Consider the following 24890-nt stretch of genomic DNA (forward strand, 5'->3'; position numbering starts at 1 on the left):
CACTGCCTTGCAAGCCAAGAGAGAACAAACTGTCAGCTCTGCGCCCCTGTCATTCCTCTCCCCGGGCACACCAGGTTAGGACCCAGAAAGACTCTGGAGGGTGGAGGCCAGGAGAAGGCAGGAAACTCAGATTTCCTGCCTGACTTGGGAAGCCTGCTCAGATGCCAAGGGCATCTTTCAGAAGTTGTCCCTGTTGTCTTACCTGAACCCTCCCACCAGAGCCGATCCGGGAGAAGGAAGCAATAAGCAGCCTCCGCTTCCACCTGCAGGACTCGAAGATTCCAACCGTCTCTTCTCAAGTAAACCACCCATCCATCTGGGTGCTGTGGGAGGCACGGACCGGCCTGAGTGACACTGCCCCCCCCCACCCCAACAACCCCGCACACCCAGGACAGTCTGCCGGGGCTCTGTGGCCTCTGCTCACTCGGTTCTCAGGGTCCCCTTGTGGGGTTGCTCTCTCTCACTTTACAGGGGAGGAAAAGGAGGTGCAGGATGAGTACCTCGTCCAGGATCAGAACTGAAAAGGAGAGGAGACTCATTTCAGCTGGGGGGGGTTCTCAGCCCAGCCCCAGCCCCCCGTTGTGTCCTGTACACCCTGCAGCTCAGCAAGGGAGATGCTGAGTCGCTGTCCAGCCACTGGGCCAGAGCCTCCTGTATCCCACGCAACTCCCCGAGAGGGGAATACTAGAGCAGCCCTCCTCGTGGGTAAAGCACAGAGCCCTCAACCCCATCCTCTTGGGGGAGACCCCCCCCCACACACACACACACCAGAAGATCCAAGGAGGCTCTCCCCAGGGCGGAGCTGGGACAGCTGGAGGCGGGGCAGGGAGCAGAGCTGTTCCAGGGCCACAGACGCTCAGTCTGGGCAGAATGTTCCACAGACTTCCACCTTCTCACCCCCCTACCTTCCCTCAATCCCCTTTTCACACCTTAGGTGACTACAGAGGCCTCCTGCCCCCTGCCACAGGAGAACTGTAAGCTCTCCCTCCTTCAGGAACGCCATCCAGCCAGGGCTTGGATTCCCCCAGGAATGGAGAGCTCATTACATCCAAGTGGTCAATCATCGTGCGGGGTTCCTCCTGCCCTGAAATGAGCCAGAGCCTGTGCCCACAGCCCTCAGAGGGGCCCGGGGACGGGTCCTGACCTCTCCCTTCAGAGCAGGAGGAAGGTTTTGGAATCTGAATCTCCTCTTCTGAGCCCAACGCCTCAGGTCCTTCCTTCTGCGGCCTGGTTTCATTCCCCCACCCCCAACCAACTGCACTGCCATCTGTTGGGCGAGCCCCCTGTTGCCACCAGCCCTCTTAGTTGGTGGTCTTCAAAACTGCTCCAGTGGTGCGATGAGGTCCAAGCAGCCCAGATGACCCCTCTCTGCTTCTGCCCTCACCAGCCCTCCTCCTGCCCCCTGGCACGTACGCCGGGGTAACAAGTGCCTAGAACATCCCCAGCCCTGCCCTTACCTCCCTTACCTCTTGCAACTAACTCTCAGGCCTCCCCTGACCTCCAACTTTGGGGGCCAACTTGACTCCTCCTCCCTGGAATGAATGACTCTTCTGGCAAGGTCAGCTGAACCTGCCTGCCCCTTCCAGGCACTTCCATCTGTCCTCTGGTGCCTGGCCTGGCTCATGGGACTCAAGGAGTTTGCTCTGGGGCTTAGCCCCTTCCCGGCAACTATATCCCGCACAACCCCAGCAAGTCAGATCCAAGCTCCAAGCACCAAATGGTGTACTCAGTGGGCAGCCTGCTCTGCCCGTGAGTCTCTGCTTAGTGGCCTGAGGCCCTTGGTGCCCTGTCCGGCAGCCAGCCACCTCAGGGGCATGCTTAGCCACTTTGAGGACTGGAAAACCACAGCCCACATAGTAATGTCTGATGCATATTAACCACACAGTGCTTCCTCCTTTCTATTCTACTTCCTCCTCCCCGGTGCCGTCCCTGCCCTATTGCTGGAGGGTCCTAGGCTTGGAGGGAGAGCCTCCCTCACCCCCAGCTGCTTCCCCGCACCGTGCCCCATATCTGCATCCCATGCTCGTGCAGTGGCTAATTCTGGCGTCTCATCAGACAGTAATTATGGGGGAATCAGCACTGCTGTCATCTCTGCAGCTCGGCACCTGTCACCACGCCACCATCCCCGGGCTTCTGGGATGGGACCGGAAGCTAAGGGAGGAGGGGTGTGCTGGGGTGAGGGGCACCCGCTCCCTCCCTGCCTCTGCAGCCCTCACCTCCTTCAACCCTACCTCTCTGCAAGACACTTAGGGCTGGCGACCAGGTGGCCATTGGCCACACAAGTGCTCCCTGTTACCCAGGGCAGGTGCTGAATGCATGCATCAACGTGTCACACGCACGCATGCCCACGACCAAACAGAGCAGGAATGACACAGCCAGCCAAGGCTCAAATCTTGCCCAGGCCCTTTCACCTATGCGTGATCTCGAATAAGTCATTTTATTTCTCTGGATGTCAGTTTCCCCGATGGCGAAATGGGGGAAACAGTGCCCACCCTGGGAAGACGGGAAGAATGAACTATGTAAAGTATCTAGCACCACGCCTAGCTACGTGTGCGATCATGTATTCACTCAACAAACGATTGGTACACATCCACTCTGTGTGGAACCGTAATAAATGAATCAGTTTAGTGAGGATCACACTGGGGCCACACTGGGGCACGGGTATGTTGTTTGGCTGGTGGTGGCGTTTCGTTTCTCTGATGTCTTTAAGATGTACATGCACCTGCTCCCCATTGTCCTCACCCACCGCCTTACTCGTTTCCTGCCCCTGAAGGCCCTCCGGTAGCTCCACCCGCCCCCCGCCAGAGTAAAAGTGCACTAGTCAGTTCCACCATAAAGGATGTGACAGGGAGTTCAGTGGGGCAGGCCTGGAGGTGGTCAGGGAGGGGCGCTTCAGGGAGGAGCAGAAGAGGAGGTGACAAAGGGGGGGGGGGTTCTTCCTGGAAGAGGAGTCACAGAAGCAAAAGTTCACAGAGGAGATGGGCCGGGCCTAATGGGAGGTGATGGAGACACAGACATCAAGAAGGTTCTCCCTGGTGTTGGATCTCCAGACCCCAGGCGCGTCCCACTCCTCCGGAATGGTTTATCAGGTGGGCCTCACCAGTGAAACTGCATTGGAAGGCCACCTCCCCTGGTCTCGCAACCAAGCAGCATCTGCTTGGTCACAACTGAGTCACTGAGTCACTTCTTCCCTGGCCCCGTGGCCTTTTCCCCACGTGGAGAGGAACTGTGCCCGAGGAAAGGAGGTCTGGAAACGGGAAGGCTCTCACTTCTAGTCTCCCTCTCCCCACCTTCCTCCACTCCAGGGTCCGGAGCCCCCCCAGGACGCCCCAGGGTGGAGCCAGGAATGGGGTGGGACGAGAAAGGTGGGGATGAACCTCAGAGTCAGTTCTCAGTGGCCTGAACTGCGGAAGAATCCTGCTCACATGAGAGACTGAGGCTAGACCTTAAGAAGGGCTTCGGGTGGCGAGTAAAATGGAAGGAGGGGGAGTAGGCCCAAGGCTGCCATCATGGATTATCTGTGTCACCCGGAGCATGTTATTTAACCTCTCTGGTCTGTCTCCTCCCCCTGCAACACAGAGACAATAGCATGGAGGCCACAGGCCAGTCGTGAGGGTAAAATGAGCTAACACCCGCACGGAGCTTCGCCCAGCATATGGCCCACGTGTTATCAAGTAAACATTCAATAAATATTGGTCCTTAGTATTTTCATTATTGCCAGGGATGATTTTGCTCCCCCAATTCAGCAAGGACTAAATGAGCCTCCGCCTGGCCAGGCCTCTGCTCCCTTGTCGACTCGGAGCCCACAAAGGGATCTCAGAGGTCAACGGTGACTGAAACCAGAGTCGATGGCAAAGCGCTGACCCCACCGTGTCCACCTCCACGGGTGCCCCCCTCCACCACCCCCCGCCTCCCCAACCCCATGCATTCTAATAATCTTTCACACGCTTGGCCCAAACCCACCTCCGTTTAGTCCAGTCTGGATGGGCAGGTAGGACAGGGTGGATGGGGGAAGGAAGTCTTGGAAGGGATTGAGCTCCCCCGTCTCTGGGAGTATTCCAGAAAAGGGTGGGTGAGAGAGCAGCGCATTCAGGCTCTGGTTCCTTACCCCCAAGCCCACCAGGAAAGCTGAGCCTCAGCCCCTCTGCTGTGAGTGTGGGGAAGGGGGCGTCGGCCCATGTGACCAGGACGGGGGCGGAGGAGAAGGGCTGTAGCCTCAGAGTCGCTCCTGCCTCCTTCAGGCAGCGGCCACGGGTTGGGGAGGGAGGGGAGCAGGCTCGTTGCTCTTTTAGGAAAACGGTAATTTTAATTAAGAGGCAGACAAACGAGCGCTCTGCAGATTGTCTCCGAGCAAAGTTATTAAAAAGCCATCAAGGCGGCGGCGGCAGCAGCCACAGTGGCAGGGAGGGCTGCCTCCCCCAGCTGCCCGCCCAGATTGAGGCTGAAGCATCCTTCAGAGAGATGGAGAAGCACTGGAGGACTTGAGTCTGCAAACAGCCAGGATGGAGATCCTGCAGCCCCTCTCCTGAGGTGGGGGGGGGGGGGGGGAGCAGGGCAGCAGCCAGAAAATAACGGGGCACAGGCTGCCCGACCCCAAGGTGGGAGGGGGTGTGGGCAGAAAGGGAACCAGCAATGGGGTAGCCCTTGCTCTAGGCCAGGCCCTGGACCAGCTGCTGTTTTTCCCGTAATCTCAACAACTCTGCCATTTTACAGGCAGGAACACTGAGGCTCAGAGAGGGAAAGTGGCTTGCCCAGGGCCACACAGGTAGGAAACAAATGGCTTAAGTGAGGATTTGAATCCAGGTCAGGCTGTCTCTCAAGTCCAGTGCTCCAGTCTCCTGGTCCTGGGCACAGAAGTAGGGGGTCGGCTCCCTGAGGCCCTCTGAAGTGACCTCAGCACTGGCCGGACAACGCTGCCCACAGTCTCCAGGGTCCCCAGGGACTTGAGGCCTCAATCATTGCTTACTTGGTGGGGGGCACACTATGTGAGGGGCGGCATCAGGTCAAGGGACATCTACAGGGACATAAAGTACAGAGCAGCTGCCAGCAGGGGAGCCGGAGTGGACAGGGACACAGAGTCACAGTTCTGGAGCAGGGGCAGGTACTCCACAGTCAGCTGGCCGAGCCATAGCCCCAGGCTCCACAGCTAGTGAATTCAGCCAACTCCTTAACCTCTATTTGCTCACCACTTAAGCAATGAAAGAACTCTTATCTGTCTTGCTCACTGCTGGACTCAGAGCTTAGCCCAGTGCCTGGCACAGAGAAGGTATTCAATAAATCTTTATTTAAGGAACGAATGAATGAATGAACAAATGAATGAGTAATTGAATGGTTGAAATAAGATCACAGGTTTCCAAGTGCCTATAAACCAAATAGACTTGTATTGAGGCAGTATATGGTCCCGTGTCCCATCTCCCACCCTCTGGCCTTTGCTGGAACATGGGCTTCCCTCCATAAGAAGGGCCCCCCTGCTCCTGAATCCCTCTCCCCAGGCCACCAGTCCCCTCAGCAAAGGGCTCCTGCCTCCTCCCCCCTTCCCAGCCCCAACTATACGGAGGCTTTGCAGCCAGCACATAATGTACATGCATACACACGCACTAACTCACATGCACACATAGACATATCCTCTGCCAGGCAAGTTGCCCTCCCCAGAGTCACGTCTCTGCGGCCCCCTCCCCTGGCAAAGGCCTGGGCCCATCAGGGATAGCCCCCCCTCCCCCATTTCTGGCCCTCTAGGCTGGGGAGAGGCATTTGGCTAAGAAGCAGTGGGAGGCAGGATGGTGGGGGGAGGCCTCCCTCCTGGCTTACTAACCTGGAGACTTTAAACAGAGGGAACAGAGTCCTGGAGCCTTCCCTCCCGCTGCACGCTGGAGCCCTGGGTGAGGGACAGGAAAGGAGGAAAGTCGTGAATGAATGCCCAGAGCCAGAGGGGAGGAGTTGGAGAGAGCAAGGGGCCCAGGGTGGGGCTCCCAACATGGGATGGGCCAGGGCAGGGGCCTTGGGCCATGGGGGTGGAGGGGGGCAGGGACAGGGCAAGGCATAGCCTTAGGAGCTGTGCCTTTAGGGGTCACTGGGGGCCGGGGGGCAGGCGGGATAGAGATTGGGTGTTGGAGGAAGAGCAGGGGCTGAAGGGGCAGAGACACTGGTGGGAGACAGACAAGAGGACAGACAGCAGGACAACACAGAAAACATGAGGTCCTCAGAAGGAGGGCCCCAGGACAGACAGCCAACAAGCCAGGCCTGGTTCTCCTCCTAGAAGCAGAGGCAGGCTTTTTACTGGAGTGCCCACATAAGATCCCCATGACAGCACCTTGGAGCGCCCATCTGTGTCTCCCCACCAAGGTCACCCCCCGGTTGGAAGGCTGGTGGGTTCACAGTCAGAGGGGCCTGCCGTCATTGCCTTGCTGACAGCCCTCTCTCAGCCCGAGACCCCCATCTGCTCCACTCACCCCCCAACCCTGAGGAAGGGCTCCCTCCTCTGCCTGCAAAGGAGGAAACAGAGGCATTTCACACCCAACAAGCACTCACACACTCGCACTCTGCTGAGGGCTGTGTGGCGGGGAATGGCACCCCTGCTTCAAACTGCCTGAAGCTCTACACCTAACCCCTGCCTCCACACCCACCCAACGCCCAGGGTGCAGGCCCTCTCCTAGAGGTCCCTCGCGGCTGCGGCCCTCCCATCCTGCACCCTCCTAACGGCACCCTATTCCCCTCCTGCTCTGATACCTGTCTATTGCCTTTCCTCCCGGGGCACGCGGCATTCAGACCGCCCCCCCCCCCCAAGACACTGCGGCCGGGCACCCTCTCGGGCACAGCCTTCCCTTGGCTGGCTCAGACCCATCCATACCCGCATCACGTCTGGCTGCAAGAGTGCTCAGAGCCCCCTGCCAATCTCATGGTTCCAATTTTCCCACCGATTACCCAAGACGCAGGCATCCCAGGGAGAAACAGCTGTTGGACCCAGATGCTGGGACATTGACTGAGGGAAGAAATCAAGAATGTTCGCGTAGGGATCTAGCCCCAGAGGGCTTCCTGGACAAGGCAGTGGGGTGGGGGTGGGGGGTCGCTCGTGGAAGGGACGGATGGACAGAGGGCGCAGGGTGGGGCAGGGGAGTGAAGACCCAGGAGGCCTATCTTCCTTCCCACCACCAGCCTTGAGTGGCAGCTCTGGGGACCCAGTCCCAGATAAGCTGAGGTGAGGATCTGGGTTTTAGAAAAAAACTAAAGAGGTTTCCTCATGTACGCCCCTTCCTCCAGGAAGAGAAGTCCCCCTTGGACTTGAGGAATATGAAGACAAAGAAATTACTATTTGGTGAAGGTTTACAATGTGCTAGGAAGGTTACCTAAGTTACTTCATTTAATCCTGGTCCCCACCCTGTGAGGAAACCACTGTCATCGGCCTCAATTTACAGATGAGGAAAGAAAGTGGGCTTCAGAGGCAAAATGACTTGTCCCAAACCACACACATGGGTCTGACTCTAGAGCCTGAGCTCTTGACCCCTGAGCCAAGCTGGCTCCCTTCTGTCCTTCTCAGGCTTTGGCTGTCTCCCCTCCTTCCATGCCATGCTACAGTATAAGTTATTTCTTAAGGACAACAAGTGGAAGAGAAGGTTTTGCTCCAGTCTCTTCCTGCCTCGTCCTCTTCCTGCCATCCTAGGAGGCAGAAGATTCTAACTCCGGGCTGCAGAGCGGTCAGGGAGGGACCAAGGGAGGGGGGGGTGAGCTGTTGGGTTCCACAGGAGCTGGATCAGGATCTCTTGGGCTTCATCTTTAAGTGACTTCTGGCCCTCCAGGGGCCCCTTTCCTGCTCTCCCTCCTCCCCCACGGAAGAGGCTCCAGGGAGCCTTTCACCCCTTAGCCTTCTTTTAACTTCCAGAAATCCCCCCGAGCACCCACGTTAGGGAGAGTCTTGAAAGTCAGGGGGCTGGCAAGGTGAGAGTCTATGTCAGTCCTAAAGGCCCTCACTTTTCCGCAGAGCCCTAACTTTTACTTACAAAGTGGCTGGGAGGGGAATGGGGACTCATCAGGCCAGCCTAGCCCTGGGGGGGGAGGAAGCAGGAGGGGGGGGAGCGAAGTGGGCAGGGGACAGCCCAGGAGAGCAGGCAGAGCGCTGAGTCTTCCTCTGAAAAGGCTTCAGTGAGCCGTGGAATGCCTTCCCAATGAGATGGAATCATTAATTCTTCCCCAATGAGGCAGACGCTGGGGCCTAGGGTGACGCCACAGATGCCCGCTGTGTCTGCAATTATCACAGGCCCTGGGGGTGTGGGGAGCCTGCTCGGCACAAACAGCTCTAGCTAGGGCGTCTCCACAGGGGTCTCTGGGTCTGGACTTCTCGGTTGGGGTCTCTGGGTCTGAGGGCTCCAGCAAGCTCTGTAGCTGGGGCGGAAAAGAAGCCGGTGTGCTGGGTTGAGGATGTTTGCAGAGGTGAGGCAGGCAGGCTTGCGGAAAAACCCAACTCCCTCCCGGTCTTCCGTGATTCCATACCGGGACATGCAGTCAACTGGGCCAGGTGGCGGAGGCCACCCGGAACCAGAAAAAGGCTGTGGGGGAGAGGAGCCACCCGCGGGTAGGGCCTCTGCGAAGGAAAATCCGGACTGGATTCAAGTCTCCGAATGGAATGGAGTGAGTTCTGCTGGGATGAGCAGAAAACTGAGTTTATGACTCAGATGGCTGAATCTTCTAGCCGCTCCCTTATCCATCCGCCGGGCTGAGAGGGTAGACTTAGGCACAATGTGCCTTTGGAGAATGAGGGACTGTTTGCAAGGGGGGGGGGGGGCGGTGTGCCCGCGCTCAAGCGCTTGTGCCAATGCTCTCCTGGGCCAAATCTCCATTTTACCCGGTTTCGCTGGAGCTCGGAAATATTCTTCCCACCCTCTCTGTGGCGAGGCATGTATTATCTCAGGGGAGAGGAAGTAGCTAGAACTTGTGACAGCTGGAAGAGACCTTAGAGATTCTCTGGTTCCACCCTCTCTTCCCATACCAAGGACACTGAAGACCAGAGTGGGCAACTAACTCGCCTAATGTCACACAGCAGCAGGGAAGGCAGGCAACCTGATACTGGTCCAATGCTTGCTGTTCACACAGCCCGTCACCTCTCTGCCCTGGGGGATTAAAGAGTGACTACCCTGTCCCCTTCTCCTCCCCAGCAGGTCTGGACCCCTCTCCATCATGGACCCCTGTACTTTGCCAACCACAACAGCCACAGGAAGTTAAACTGGATCTATCAAGCTCCTCAGGATGGCCCAAAGGTCATCTCAAAGGTCATGCCAACCAGTCCCCTGCCCCTAGGTACGACATCAGCCCACTCATGCTCACACACACCTATCACTGAGGTCAAAGATGCAAAACACCACCGGAGCTCCCCACCTTACAGTACCGCCCCCCCTTCACACTCTGGGAGGTTTTCTTTCCTAACCTCTATTCCTCCTACTACAGCGTGGGCCTGTTTCCTTTCAAGCTGTCCTGGGCAAAGATTGGGGGAAGGGTAGAAGTACATTTTTCTCGCCCTCAAACCCTTCTGTTTGCCCACCTGCGGCAGAGAGGATGAGGCCAGGGTATGCCAGGGTGGCTGGGCCCTGAGCCCAGGGCATGCGTGAGGCAGGAGGGGTGCGTTGGTGGAAAAGGAGCCTGAGCGTGGGAGAAACAGCTCTTCTGGGAACTGTCCCTCCAACTCCTCATCCCCTACAAAAGCCTGAGTCTCAAGGTTAGGGGAGGGTCTTTGCCGGTTTCAGAAACATCTGTTCTCTCCCCCCACGCCATTTACTGAGTGTTTAATACGTATCGGGCTATGTGTTGGACATTTTCATCTACGATTTCACTTAATCTTCCCAGCAATCCCATGGTCAGAAACTAATCTGCCCCCTGGGACGTCCTCTCGCTAAGACTAAATCTAACCTTGATCCCTCTTGCTCCATTTCCTCTGGCTCAGTCCTCCTTGGCCGTGGAGCACATCTTTGCTCTGTCTTCAGATGTCCTCCCCCTTACTCGGTCACCCGACATTACCTTCTCCAGGCTGCCAATTTTTACCCCAGTCTTGCCCCAGGTGATGGGCATTTTAGGGGGCAGAGCAACAGAAGCAGGACTGGAGGCTGGGACCCATGACACTGGCCCACACCAGACACAGGGCACAGGCCAAGTGTCAGGGGAGGTGGCCCTGGGGGCAGTCCTCAAGAGAGCTGCTGGGCTGATGGAGGTGGGGACAGAACCCGGGGCAGCAGATTCTCTCTCCCTGATGACATCTGTAACCCTTATAGGGAGCACGGGGCTTCACCTTTGGTGTGGTAACTAGGCAGGGCCCAGATATGCAATGAATGAGTGCTCCCTCAGTGACCAGCTCTCAGGCCCAAGTTCCAACCCACACATACCCAGAGCCCAGGGGCCTGAGCAGAAGTGGGCAGGAGTACAAGACGGAATGACCAGCCCTGGGCTGTGGATGGTAGCTGAAGCGAGAGGAGGAATTGGTACACCTAGCTAAGCGCCTTAGCATCTAGCGGGTGCTCAGGCCCTGAGAATGGAGAAGGGAGGCCCCCAAGCCAGCTTCAGTGGGGTTTCACACACCCCACGGTAGCCACAGGCAACTGTGATAAAGTCACACAGCCCTTGGCTTCCCTGTTTGGGTCTTTGGTAGCAGGAGTGATGAGGGTAGGGATCCCCTCCATTAGGGCTACCCCCCATCCTACCTTGGGCATGTCTGGAGCTGAGGGTCCAGACCCACCTCCCCGGGGAATGCTCAGGCCTCAGCTTCCGTCCCCTGGGAGATTCTAGCAGTGAAAGCATGGACCAATGGGCAAGGGAAGTGGGAATGGTGGGTGGGACTCTGGTCCTTGTGGGTGGCACCTTCCCCCTTCAAGCAGGCACCATTAATATATGCAAAGCATATGCAAATCACCCAGAAGAGAGACACAACATCCACGGAATGTCAGAAGAGACCTTGGAGATGATCCAGCCCACGCCCCCTCATTTCACAGGTGAGGAAAGCGGCCCGCACCAGGCAGGGACTTGCTCAAGGTCACTGGGACATTTGGGTGCTGAGGAAGAATGGGAACGAGGTGTCTTTACTCAGAGTCTAGTGCTCTTTCCGGAGGGTCTTGTCCTTTATATGGGAGGTGGACAAGATGGCAAAGAGGGCACAGGGCCTAAATGGGGCTCCTGGAAGGCCTACCAGAGACTGGGGGTGAGGGGCAGGGATAGGGCGAAGGGCTTCTCAGACCCTTCCCTTCCCACCTCTGAGCCTGGAAACGGTGGTGGCAGTGAAGGGAAGAGTGGACAAGGGCGGCAGCGATGCCTGGGGCCGCGTGTGGCTAGAGGGGCAGAGGGGCCTGAAGCCAGAGGCGCTGGTTTCCGGCAGCCAAGCAGCAGAAGGCGGCAGGAGAACTGGAGTGTCTGAAGCCCAGTGTCAGGGCAAGGTGCCCGCTGTGGTGCGGGGAGGGGGACAGCGCCCTTCACTACACACACATCTCTAAGTGCTCAGCAGCCCCTTCCGCTCGGACTCTGATAACTATGGCACCTGACAGACCATAATAGTCAACCCAGGCCTGTCCCTCCAATGGCTGCGGCCGCCCTCCACCCCACCCCACCCCCAACTTGGCTTCTCAACCTTCCAGACAGTCCTAGAAAGCAGGACCAATGCTGGGGGGAGGAAGGCAAACAGATGGGAGGGGGCAGACAGAGTGAGGAAAGGGGAGACAAGGTGGGGAGAGAGAGAGAGAGTGAAGTGCAGAGCAGGAGAAACTGAGGGGTAGAGAGAGGGGAGGCAGGGGAGGAAGGGGGGCAGACTGAAGGGCAGAGCCGAGAGGGGAGGGTGGGGATGGTGGGAGCAGCGGAGCAGAGAGGGAGGGCTCCCGGCCTCTGGACTGAAGGACAAAGCTGGGGCCTGGGTATCAGGCATAGGAGCCCCATCGAGGCCTGGAGGCTGTCTGGCAGGAGTTGGGGACCAGGCCCCTGCCCCTCTGCCCACCTCCCCAGCGATTCCAGGGGCTGCCAGGAAATCAGTCCCTCCTCCTCTGCCTCCCTCCCTCCCTCCCTCCCTCCCTCTCTCCCTCGGGGCAGCAGCCAAATCCAAAGCCTTCATCTCTGCTTTTCAGAGCTGGGAATGAAAGAAGGGGAAGCGAGTGCAGCCCTCAAACCCGCTGACGGCCAGATTTTTATTATCTTTGCTCGAATGGGCCCTAGGAAGCCAACAAGGGATTCTTCAAAGAGCATCTGAGTGGCTCATTGAAGCCTGCACCTGCACCAGCCCACCCACGGCAGGCCGCCGGGGCTTGGGGGGCACAAGCTGTCCCCCACCTCCCACCAAGTCCAGAGACCAGACTCGAGGCCGCCAGAAGCCTCACCCTCAGCTCTCTGTGCCTAGGCAGGGGCCACTCGGTCAGGAAGCCAGGCTCAAAGGCCACACCCAGGCCTGCTGGGCCTCTGAAGCAGTCCCTGTCCCTCTCTGTGCCTTGAGGACACAAGTAAAAGAAGAAATTGGATCTCCTTGCCAGGGCTGGAGGAGATAAGTGCTTGGGATTCCTCGAAAGAGAAGCTTTCATGGCAAGCCCTCGGTCTTTCCCCTGAACTCTCTGCCTGCCCAGCGCCCACAGGCCCCCTGTCATCTCCTGACTCCTCTTCACAGGATCCCACCCACCCACAGCTGCCCATCCATTCCAGAGCCCCAGGCCCACCACTCAGGATGATCCTGAGCCCCAAACACCCCTCCCGCTGTTCAAATCCTCAACCCCAGCACCCTTCTTCCCCCAAAGACCTCACCTGGGGTGGGGGTGGGGCTCAAATAGACCCGCTACTTTAAAGAGCCCAGCCCCCTCCCTCCTAAGCTTAGGTTTTGTCAGAGAGAGCCCAGTTGGCACTGGGCAGACAGCAGCCATGCCACCCCCCACCCCCAGCTCTGACCACACCATTGAGATCAATGCCCGCAGCCAAAGAAGGAATCAATGGTTCTAATTAAACCCTTTTTCCAGGGTGGGTCCTTGGCCAAAGAGTGAAAGAGAGAGCATCTAAGGCTCTGCATCCCAGCACCCAATGCTGCACCTTGTACATCTCTGAGAAACCTGGAGCCCGGCAGGAATCAGACCATGAAGACCCCAGAGTCCTCCCCCCCTCCACCCGACCCTCCCCCCATTAAGCAAGGAGGCAAGCAGAAGGCCTGAGGTGGAGGTAGGGCTCCCGATGGCTCATTCCCAGGGATCCTTCCCCTAGGAGACTTCCCCCTTCTCCACTCGGCACTGCCCAAGGACCACAGTTGCTTCTTCCAGATCCCCAGAGCACATGGGGGACCCACGTCTCCATTCGAGCCCTGAGGGTCATCACAGAGAATCAGCCATCATGGTAAGGGCGGAAGGAACGGGGTGCGGGTTGGGGGGGGGGGCACTGGACAAAGACCCTCTTGTCCCCAAGGCATGGTGGCAAGAAGCCAGGGCAAAGCCTTTGCACTCGCTGCCAATGGTGCCTGGGTGCCAGGCAATCTGGGTGGAGGGGGGGTCTTATTCTCGCAACCCCCTCCCCTTATGCCCAGAGCCCTCACCCCCAAGCCTTACTTCTACACCAGGCCACCAGCTAAGTCTCTAGCCCAACAACTCTTAGCTCCCCTGGAGTCCTCCTTCCTGTGTGAATGCCAGGCCTTGACACTTGCTCACAGTGGCCCCAACACCAACCAGAACCAGCCACCCCCCCACGCATAAACCCAAACTGCCCCCCACATACATACACACGCCTAACCACGCCAGAAAAACCACCCCACCATGACAGCTGCCACCAATAATGACAGAGCCTCACATTTTCATAGTGACAGTCTCCACCAAATGCATCATCCATTCTTTAAAACCAGCAAGAAGGATAGGGACGGGAATGAGAGAAACTGAGGCACGAAGTTAGAAAGCAAAGCAATAGGCTCAAGGTCACCCAGACTAAGATAGCCAGAGTCTGGAATAAGGTATCCTACCCCGCAAAGTGCTCAAACCCCCCACCAAGCAACATTCAGACCCACAAGCCTGAAGTCTGGTCAGCTATCCCCCACCGCCAATCCTCATCTGTTTCCCCTTCCCCCCAAACAACCGTAGCTCCAACATCTCCTGAAACGCCTCAGTCAGGTGCCCCCCCCCTCCCCGCCACTGGGAAAAAACACTTCCCTTAAAGTTGGGGGCTGCAGGACCTCCTGCTTCCATAGTATTTGGAGAGGGGGAAAAACAGTCAGGGACCTCCTCCTTGCACAATCCCTGTTCATGCTCACCTGGCTCCCCTCGGCCCCCGGGGTCCCTCGGTCCGGCCTCCTCCCTGGGAGATCGCGCGCTGCCCTCGGCTGTCCTCTCCCACCAGGCCAGGGCAAAGCGCCGGAGGCACTGCCAGGGCTGCATGGGGAGGGGTGGGGCGGGGGGGCTAGCACTAGCAGCCGCACACGCCCCGCCGGGCCCTGCCAGCCGAGCTGCGGAGGCACCCGGCCGGCCCCCTCTGCTTCCACCAGCATCCTGCTGCCCCCACCGACAGGACTCGGAGCTGGCCCGGGAGCTTCTGACGTAGCAGGGGGGTGCGTGGGAGGGGAGGGGGGGCTATGGCGCGTCCCTCCCCATCCCCGCCCTCTGCCCCTCAGCCCCCATAGGTCCCTACCTCCTCACTCACCCCGGATGCTCTCCCCAGCTGGGGGCGCCCTCCCCTGCCCTCTGGCCTCCGCAGGGGGAGGGCTTAAGATCAAATAGCCCCTCCCCCCAGCCACTCCCTCTTATGGCCCCTCCCTACCCGCCAGCTGAGCGGGGAGCTGGTCCCCAGTTTCAGCAACTGCTGCCTAGGCTCTAAGGTCTCTAGGGCTAGGGCCTCGAGGGGGGCGGGGGGAATACAGGCTTGTATCCTGGCAACACAGCCAACCCCAGAATGCACTCATCCCCTTCCTTCCCTGGGGGGCTGGCGCAAAGCGCCTACCACCACCGTCCAAGTGTGTTCACCCCATTCTGGGACCTGGGGGAAAGAGAGGCCTTTGAGGGTCCCCCCACTTCTCCGTCCCCTTCACGTCCCCTGCATTCTCCTCTTCCTCCACCAGGGATGGACCACTCCCCTCCCCCACTCCCCTCACCGTCCATCCCCCTTCCTTCTCTCCACCCCTCCTCCCTCCACACGTACCCCTTTAAATTTTCACCCCTCGGGCCCCCTCCCCCGGGCATCACGAGGCCCTCCCCGCTCGGTCTCCAGCCTCGCCAATCCCTGACCCCCTCTGGTCCCAGGACTCCTGTCGCCCGGGTCCGTCTCCCAAGCCCGCAAGCCGCGGTCCCCTGCCCCCCCAACACCTGCGCCCCGAGCATCCCTCGCCCCACCGGCCGCCGCCTCCCCGGCCCGGCCGCCGCCCCCGCCCCCGGCCGAAGGGAAAACACACAAAGAAAACAGAAATACCTTCCACTTAAGCATGGAGGCACATTAGGGAGGAGAGAGACAGGGACATGCCTTGGGACGGAGCGTTCCCCATCGGGCGGGGGCGCGGGGGGCGGGGGCCCCGGGCCGGCCTGCCTGGCGCTCGCCCTCTCGCCGCCTCGCGGGCTCCTCGCTCGGCCCCAGCCCCGGGGCGCGGTGCCAGGCGGGCGGGCCGGGGGCGCGGGCCCCGCCGGGATGGACCAGCTGGGAGGGCGCCGGCGGCCGGGCGTGTGGGTGCGCGCGCGCGCGGGCGTGTCACCGAGTGTGCGAGAGCGAGTGTGTGTGTATGTGTGTGTGTATGTGTGGGGGGGCGCGCGCGCGGGCCGGCGCGGGTGTGTCACTGCGGGCGGGAGCGCGCGCGGCGCGGGCACCCGCGTGTGGCCGGAACGTACAAAGGGCCGCCCCGGGTGGCGGGGAGCGGAGGAGGGGAGGGGGCGCTGCGCCTCGCTCCCTCCAGCTGCGCGGCGGGATCCCGCGGCGCGCGGCCGGGCCGGGGGTGCGGGGCGCGCTCACGCTCCCCTCCCCGCTCCACCTGCTTCTCCCACCCCATGCAATCCTCTCGCCACGATAGAGATGAATCCCTGAGGCCCGGGACCGGCCTCGGAGGAGAGGGGTGCACCTCGAGGGTGGGGGACTTCTCGGTCTCCAACCCTGGCACGCCTTGGGTGGGAAAAGCATCTGGGGAGGGACCGGGCAGGGAGGCAAAGGCGGAGCGCGGGGACTCGGGGGCCACTTTTCAGCCAAGGTGACCTCCGGAAGCCACAGCTGCCCGATGCGGGAAGAGTCTGGACCCTCCTCTGCCTCGACCGGGACACCCCCCTCCCCCGCGCCTTAGACACCGCTCTGCCGCAGGCACCCAGTCCCCCGGCGCCCCCTGCTGGGCTGTCTCCTTGCCCCCAGCTCCGGTTGCGGCCCCTCCTGCAGGCATCTGCTGGAACTGCAGAGGCCCGTGCCGGGAGGGAGGGGAGTCTGCTCATCTGTCAAGTAGGACCCCCAAGCCGGGCGCTCGAGCCCCTTCTCACACCTCTCTTGGAGATGCCACTGCCACTTCCAAGGCAGCCTGAAGAGCACCAGCTCTGCCCCGCCCCCGCTCGACTCCCACCCCCTCCCTGTCCCACCCTGGCCTACCTGTTGGCTCCATAGACTTCTCCAGCTCAGACTGGCACAGACCCTGACCCTGACCCTGACCCTGACCCTTCCTCCTGTTCTGGTTACTTGCTTCCTCTCTCCCTCTTGTTCTCTGTCCTGTCCCTCCTCTCCCAAGCTTCTCTTGGGGAGGGGAAGGTGGACTGAGTCCCCTGCCCCTTTTGTTTACTCCTGGCATTCCCAAAGCCAGTTTAGATGGAGCAGAAAAGGGACACAGTACACCTCTTCACTGTAGCACGCCAGGCAGAGAGGCAGGAGAGAAGACCCCACCCCAAGTGGCCCAAATGACAAACCGGTTTCCCCACTTCCTGGTCTACCCGGTTGCAACCTTAATCTAGGCTCTCCCATTTTCCTGCCCGGCCCGCAGGCCTGCCCCTGAGCCAGCCACAAGCCTGGCTAGGGGCTAGTGTCAAATGCCCCTTACAGATTAATCTCCAGTTGCCGTAACTTAGGTGGTAGGGCCAGGGCAGGAGGTGGGGGGTGAGGGGAGGGCCTTCCCAGCTCCAGCAGGATAGCTCAGGAGAGCAGCCAAGAGCGGTGTCTCGGACACACCGTCTGGGCACACGACCCCAGTCGGCACCCTGACTTCTCCCATCCTGGGCCAGCTGCCTCTCCCTCTGCCAACTGGACGGTGCCCATCTTTTGGCCGCTGAGCACACCGTGGGCACTCAGCCAGCTCCCTGCCTGGCTGTCTGCCCAGGATGGGCATGGGAGGCAGCAGGCCCTGTGTAGGGGAGGGGGCAGTGCGAGGAGGGGTGGCTTCCCCCCAGCTGCTTGGACACCGCCCCCCCCCCCCCCCCCCCAGCCTCTCAGAGCCTGCAGCCTGGGGCCTCTAGCTTCTGTTCCTCCGTTCAGGACTCTGACTCAACTATACAGACTCTGCCCTTCCTCTCCCTGTGGGGTTCCCCCTGAGGCAGGGTCTCTTCCCTGCCCCACTTTGTGCCCACCTAAGGAGAAAGGACTCAGCAAGTGCTTTACTCACAGTCTCTAATTTGACCCTCTCAACAACCCTGCGGAAGTGGGCATTCTCAGCCCCATTTCAGAGATTAAGAGTTAAGGCTCAGAGAGCAACAGCCACTAGCCCGATCTAAGAGTAGCAACGCTGACATTCAAACCCGGATCTGCCTGACTCCAAAGCTCCCAGCCTCGTTTCTATCACCACCACCACCTCCTAACCCTATGGACTGCCAGAAGCAGGGGCAGCCTCAGTGGATGGAAGAGATCTGGGCTCAGGGATGTATCTGAAGGTTAAGACACACAGGTATGTCCAGGTTAAGGAACTGGGCATTAGCCCTGGATGATGACTGGAAAGATGCTTGCCCCGTCACATGGAGACTGGGGGGGAGAGGTTCTGTGAACCAGCCCCCCAGAGACTGGGAACAGTTCCAAAGGCATCAGCAGGACAATGCTTTCCCCACCCTAAGGTGACCTCCTGCGTCATAAGGAGCTCTTCCATAGAAAGGAGCTTAAATCAGATCCAGATCTTATTTTTTTATTTGTGTAGCTCACTTTTTGTTTTTCTTTTTTTTCTTGGAGAGAGAGAAAGACAGCATGAGTGGGGGGAGGGGCAGAGAAGGGGGACAGAGGATCCGAAGCGGGTTCTGTGCTGACAGCAGTGAGCCCGATGTGGGGCTCAAAGGCTCAAAATCATGAACCGAGAGGCCATGACCTGAGCCGACTTCCAAGTCGGACGTTCAACCAACCGAGCCACCCAGGCGCCCCTGTGTAGCTCACTTTCTAAATTTTTTTAAATGCTTATTTATTTTTGAGAGAGAGAGACACAGAGCGTGAGCAGGGGAGGGGCAGAGAGAGGAGGAGACACAGAATCTGAAGCAGGCTCCAGGCTCTGAGCTGTCAGCACACAGCCCGACGCGGGGCTCAAACCCATGAACCCACAAACCATGAGATCATGACCTGAGCTGAAGTCGGACACTTAACCAACTGAGCCACCCAGATGCCCCTGTAGTTTACTTTTTATTTTTTATTAAAAAAAATTTTTTTAACGTTTATTTATTTTTGAGAAACAGAGTGAGACAGAGCGTGAGCGGGGGAGGGGCAACGAGAGAAGGAGACACAGAATCCGAAGCAGGCTCCAGGCTCTGAGCAAGAAAGCAGGCTCGAACCCACGAACTGTGAGATCATGACCTGAGCCGAAGTTGGACGCTCAACCGACTGAGCCACCTGGGCGCCCCTGTAGTTTGCTTTTTAAAGACAAATCCTTAACATTCCTGATCATCTGTAGAGCTGCAAGTCCATTTGACCCCCTATTCCCCCAACTGCTTCATCCACACCCACCCAATGCAGGGCAGCTGGGTCCCACGGAGGGATGAGAAAAGATACAGCTTCTGAACAGAAACAAAGACCCTGAGGCCCCCCAGTGAGCCAGAGGGCAGATGGCATTGACCCCATGAGATCCTCTGCAGGGAAGAGAGGTGCCCCCCCCACCCCAATCATCTCCAAGGCAGAGTCTCCCGGGGTAAGGAAAAGGCTGGAGAAGCCATCACCTGTGATCAGGGGCAGAGCAACACAGGCATTATTTCTCTAGCCGAGAGACGAGAGCTGCTCCTGTAAGTTGGCACGGTGCCTGGGCACAACCAATATGCCAGCTGCCTCCACCTGAGATGCCTCAGGTGCTACCCCACCCCCACTCTCATTCCTCAACAAGTAACTTCCCTCTGGCCCTCCTCCCCTGCATCTCTGGCACTGCTCTTGGTGGGGAAGGGACCGCTGGCATGTTTGAGGGCGCAAACGGCAGTTTAACCGCCCACCTTGCCCTTCTCACACACTGCACGCAGCCCCCTTGCCTGTTTCCGGGAAGCTGCAGGAGGGAGGTTATGGGGGAGCACGCTAGAGGTGAGGATTCTTGGCCTCTCCTTCCCCAAGGCACAATCAGAACGGGGAGTACACCGGCACAAACATCTGGGCGGAAAGAGGGAGATGGGACCAGGGGTGGGCAGAGAGGGGCACATGGGCCTCTAGCGAAAGGCACAGGGAAAAGGATGATGTGGAAATCATGGCTGCAATATGCTGGACTGCTCGCTCGGCCACCGTGGAACCCCCATCCCTGATCCTAGAGAAAGCCCCTTGCCAGCGGGGCTATTGTCCAACCAGGGCATGTCAGGGTCCCCCCACCCGGTTTGGACCATCCACACTCCATCAACGGTGGCCTGCAGGCAGTGAGGGAACTGTGATATGACCCTGTTCTGGAGAAAGAGTGACCAGGGGCAGTGACCTGGCGTCCGGTGCAGAAGCTGGCATGGGAAGGGGACGGGAGGAGGAGGAGGGCCTTCCCTCTGCCCCAGGCATGCGCCCTTCGGACCACAGCCTAGCGCCTGAGAGCCCCTAAATGTCACCTCTCGCATTCCTGGCCCTCCCATTCCCCCTCCCACCCTATAGGAGAGGAGTGAATAGCAGGTTTCAAAAGACTGTCCTTCAGTCCCTGTGGTCCCCCTCTCCAGCTTCTTATTGTAATGAATGCTAATGACGCTCCATAATTGATGCCCTCATTAGCACATCAAACCCACTTTCGGAAGAATGGAGAGAGAATGTGGGAGGGGGGTCCTCTGGGGTCCTGACTGCAGCCACCTCAAGCCAAAGAAGAGAAGCCTACATGTCCCTCTGATTGGCAGTTTTCTGAGCACAGGTCTCTGTCTTCCCTGTCAGAGGGCCGACAGGGGCCCTATCTCTGCCATCAGACTGGAGCGCGGAGTCCCCCTCGTTAACTAGGGCTCCCCCTCAGGGTCGGGCAGTGGTTCTTACACTGAAGTGAGGATCGGAATCCCTGGAGGGCTGCTAGGGCCCATTCCTGAAGTTTCTGATTCAGTAACTTTGAAGAAGGGCCTGGGAATTCGCATTTCTAACAAGTTTCCAAGAGCGGCTGCTGCTGGTCTGGGCCCCACTTTGAGAACCAATGGGGCGGGCTCGGGGAGGGGAGCGGCGGGTGGAGGGGACTATCCTCTGGTTTTCCCAGCTTACGGCTTTGCCTGCTAATGCAGCTTCACTGGCAAGTCACCAGTGGACCCAGGTGGACCACAAGCCCCACTCCTGCAGGACCACACCCAGCGTGGTTTTGAGGCTTTAGATTTCACCATCTGACCTACATGCCTCGGTCGAAACGGAAGGACACCCTCCCACGCCCCCACTCCAGCCAGCAGCCTCCCAGACCTGCCGACTAGCCTTATAAGCCTAGGGTGGGGAAGGACGCAGGTATCATCCTGACCTATTTTACCCATGCTGGCACCCCGGAAGCCAGCTCCCTGCCTTCCAAGGTTAGAGCAACCACCTGTTTAATCGTAAAAGTAGGCGGAACCCTCCCACACGTTGCTGGTGGGAAGGAAAAATCGTTCAGCCACTATGGAAAACAGTATGGCAATTCCTCAGAGAGTTAAACACAGAACTACCACACGGCCCAACAGCCTAATGGTCCTTCAATGGATGAACGGCTACACAATGTGTGATCTATTCATGCAACGGAATACTACCCATCCCTAGAAGGGAGTGAGGTGCTAAGACCGGCTTCAAGCTGGACGGCCCCTGAACATGGGCTAAGGGAAAGAAGCCAGATACACATGGTCACATATCGCATGATTCTGTCTGTGTGAAATATTCAGAGTAGGTACGTCCATTGAGATTTGGTTGGAGGAGGAGGAAGGCGCGGAGAGCAACGGCTTGATGAGTATGTGGTTTCCTTTGGGGGTGAGGAAATGTTTCAGAACTCAGTGGAGGTGACGGTTGCACAACAGGCCGAATGCGCTAAATGCTACCGAATTCCACCTCAAAAAAAAAAAATAAAATAAAAGGTAATAATGGAAGTAGGGATCTTCCAGGGAGTTCGTTCCATCCACCCACCTGCAGCGTCTATCTTTGTTGGACACAGGAGTTGGTGCCCCCATGAGTCCTGGCCTTTCCTGATGCCCCGGGCCCCTGACACCTCAGAAGATGTTTGCGGGACCCCAGGATGCTGTTTTCTGGACCCAGACTGCATCCCCGAAGCCTCCTCCTCTGCCCGGCTCCCACCCCAAGAGAGGCTCCCTTTCAGGATCTTGCTTGCCCGGCAGGCAGCACGATCTCACGGTTGGGTCCTGAGGAGCTACCTTCCCATATTAAGGTGCCAGTGCCTTCCGCCCGAAGCCGTAGACCCACCCCTCCCTGACCTTCTTGCTCCAAACACAGTTTTATTTTATTTTATTTTATTTTATTTTATTTTATTTTATTTATTTATTTTTAACATTTTATTTATTTTTGAGACAAGGAGAGACAGAGCATGAACAGGGGAGGGTCAGAGAGAGGGAGACACAGAATCTGAAACAGGCTCCAGGCTCTGAGCTGTCAGCACAGAGCCCGACGCGGGGCTCGAACTCACGGACCGCGAGATCATGACCTGAGCCGAAGGCGGCCGCTTAACCGACTGAGCCACCCAGGCGCCCCCAAACACAGTTTTAAAAAGCTGTCTGGTTTTCCTTCCCATTGATGATTTTAATCACCCTCTAAATGGGCCCCCTGCTCTCCGGAACCTCCTCCAATCTTCTCTCCACTGCGAGACCCCGGGGCGGGCTGCTCCGGGTGCTGGTGAGGTAGGGAGGGGTCCCAGGATGAATCAGGCACATTTTCTGCCCCACCAGAGCTTTCCACTCAAAGGCCTTCAGTGATGACCCCCTACACAGGGGATTGTGTCCTTTGAGGACCTTAACCGTCGAGGTCCTGACAAAAGTTCTGTGCCCTCTCCCTCCAGAAATGAATATACACGCACATCCACCAAAAAAAAAAACAACTGTGGATCTCCCTGACCTCTGTAGCCCCTCCAAGGACCCCCAGGGCAAGGTACTCAAAGTGTTGGCCACAGACCAGTGTGGCCACTGGTTCACAAGAGGAGTACAGAAATAGAGAATAAGTGTGGAGAAACTTTTACAGGGATTTGACATTCCCACAACATCCTAGCACAGGGTCATTTTTGCTATATATATTTTTTTAATTTTTTTTAATGTTTATTTCTTTTAATTTTTTTAATGTTTATTTATTTTTGAGAGACAGAGGGAGACAGAGTGTGAGCGGGGGAGGGTCAGCGAGAGAAAGACACAGAATCTGAAGAGGCTCCAGGCTCTGAGCTGTCAGCACAGAGCCTGATGTGCGGCTCGAGCCCACAAACCATGAGATCATGACCGGAACTGAAAAGTCAGAAGCTTCACCCACTAAGCCACCCAGGCACCTCTAATGTTTATTTAGTTTTGAGAGGAGACAGAACATGAGTGGGGGTGGGGGCAGAGAGAGAGAGAGGGAGACACAGAATCGGAAGCAGGCTCCAGGCTCCAAGCTGTCAGCAAGAGCCTGATGTGGGGCTCGAACCCACGAACCATGAGATCATGACCGGAACTGAAAAGTCAGAAGCTTCACCCACTGAGCCACCCAGGCGCCCTTTCACTATATTTTTTTAAATGTGGGTTCACAGCCCATTGGAAATTGAAAGACAACAATAAAAAGGTCTTTCACCCTCAGAGAGTTCGAGAAGCACTGCCCTAAGGATCCATTCACCTCAGGGGAGAATGCCTGACATACTCAATAAATGTCCTAGCTTGGCATTCGAGGCCCTCCAAGATCTGTCCCCTAAATCTTTCCAGCCTTATCTCTGGCTACCTCCCGCAACACCACACACACACACACACACACACACACACACGTGCTTGCGTGTGTGCACGCGTCCTCTGTATCTTCCCTTCGCACGCCAGCCTTTGCCCATACTGTCCCCACCAAGGGCTATCTTTCCTTCTTCTGCACCTGTTGACACCCGATTCCCAATTCTAGTGGCTCAAATTCCATTTCCTCAGCATAAAGCCTTCCCGACCCCTGCCCTCCTCACATGCAAACGCATTCTAGCTGCAGTTTCCTCTGCCCTGGGCTTTCATAACCCACTTAGCTTCATTTGGGGCCGTCCATCTCCTCCCTGCAGGCAGAGCTTCGGTCCTCTTGGTCTCTTCCGTCTTCTCCACCCTCCAGAGTGTCCGCGCTGCGTGGATTCTGGGAAGTCTACTGTCCCGACCCTTCTGGGCCTCTCCTGTGGCTACTTGCCCACGTCTACCTCTTCTATGCCAGGCCTTCTGGGCTTCACCCTCTGTCCCAAGATAGTTCCCCGGTCTCCATACCACTCCCTGTCCTACCCCTGGCTTTACCCTCCTTCTCCGGGGGGGTTCTGATCGCAGCAATAACCACTGGGGACCAAAAATTAGTGACATACAAGACTTCCAGGAGTGGAAAAAAGTTAATTTGACTTATTTTTTGAGTAGGAAGTCCTATTTGCAAGTGATACAAAATTCAAAAGGTACAAAAGGAAATAGAGCGGAAAACCAGGTTCCCCACCACGGCCTCTGGCCCCACAGGTACCCAGGTCCAGCAACCAGAAGCAAACACCATTTCCACTTTCTTTGGCCTTTCAGGGCTTGCCCATGTGCTCACCAGCATTTTCTTTGTGTTCTCTTACCCACACAGCAGCAGGGGAGATACACTCAATGATATAAACCGGACGTTGTTTGCACCAGAGCATATAAAGGTGCCCCGTTGGGGCGCCTGGCTGGCTCAGTCGGTGGAGCATTGCGACTCTTGATCTTGGGGTTGTAAGTTCGAGCCCCATGCTGGGTGTAGAGATAACTTAAAAATGAAACCTATAACGAAGTAAAATAAAGGTGCCCTGTTGATGGATATTTGGGCCACGTCCGGTGCAAGAGATATCCTGGTAATTATTTCAGTTCACACAATGTGAGCATATCTGTAGAATAAATTCCTAGAAGTGCACTAACTGCAGGAGGGTGTGTGCACAATAAGTGTTTTAAATATGAACCATTATTTCTGTTCTTGCCCCACTTAATGGATCCATAGCAACCGATCTTTCCCAATTGACTCACTTATTTCTCTAGTTGTGTGCCAGCTGGGGAAACTGAGGCAGACATTCTCCACACACCCCGCCCCGCCCCACTCCCCACCCCCCCACACACCCATAGAATCCCAAATTGGACAAGGCACCTGAAAGGAGAAAGAAATCCAGCCTCATCAGAGTTAGGAAATGTCCCAAGGACCCTGTCCACCGCGAGAAACAGAGAAGGATGATGCGTCCATCGTGAAAAGGCAGGAACTGAAACAACGATCACTTTTGGGGTGAAGGAGGAGACAAGCCAGAACCCTCCAGGCGTTCCATGTCAGAAAGAGAGACTGAGATCAGCTCTGAGTGTGAACTTCCTGCCAGTTGCAAGAGGGGTGATGAGGGCCTGGCAGCAGGCCGGACTGTGGGTGACTTCCTACTCAGAGAGCATTAAACCAGCATTAAGGGTGGTGGCCCGGCCAGGCCTGCTGGGAGGCAGAGGGCTGGA

General features: G+C 57.6%; 1 protein-coding gene across 3 annotated transcripts in view; it reads right to left on the bottom strand.

Moving 5' to 3' along the window:
* Positions 1 to 16546, bottom strand: part of SRCIN1 (SRC kinase signaling inhibitor 1) — a 68785-nt gene extending 52239 nt beyond the window's left edge. The window contains exon 1 of one of the 3 annotated variants that reach the window (XM_053211800.1): positions 16519 to 16546. In XM_053211800.1, coding sequence (XP_053067775.1) covers positions 16519 to 16531 — 13 coding nt within the window. In that variant the 5' untranslated portion in view covers positions 16532 to 16546. Of the gene's footprint in view, positions 1 to 14224; positions 14507 to 15372; positions 15394 to 16518 lie in introns of those variants that run through there. The other 2 variants (XM_053211796.1, XM_053211799.1) reach the window with 2 other exon arrangements.
* Between the last annotated feature and the right edge of the window lie 8344 nt (positions 16547 to 24890).

The sequence above is a fragment of the Acinonyx jubatus genome, chromosome E1 (genome assembly GCF_027475565.1).
Source record: "Acinonyx jubatus isolate Ajub_Pintada_27869175 chromosome E1, VMU_Ajub_asm_v1.0, whole genome shotgun sequence".
Taxonomy (NCBI): Eukaryota; Metazoa; Chordata; class Mammalia; order Carnivora; family Felidae; genus Acinonyx; species Acinonyx jubatus.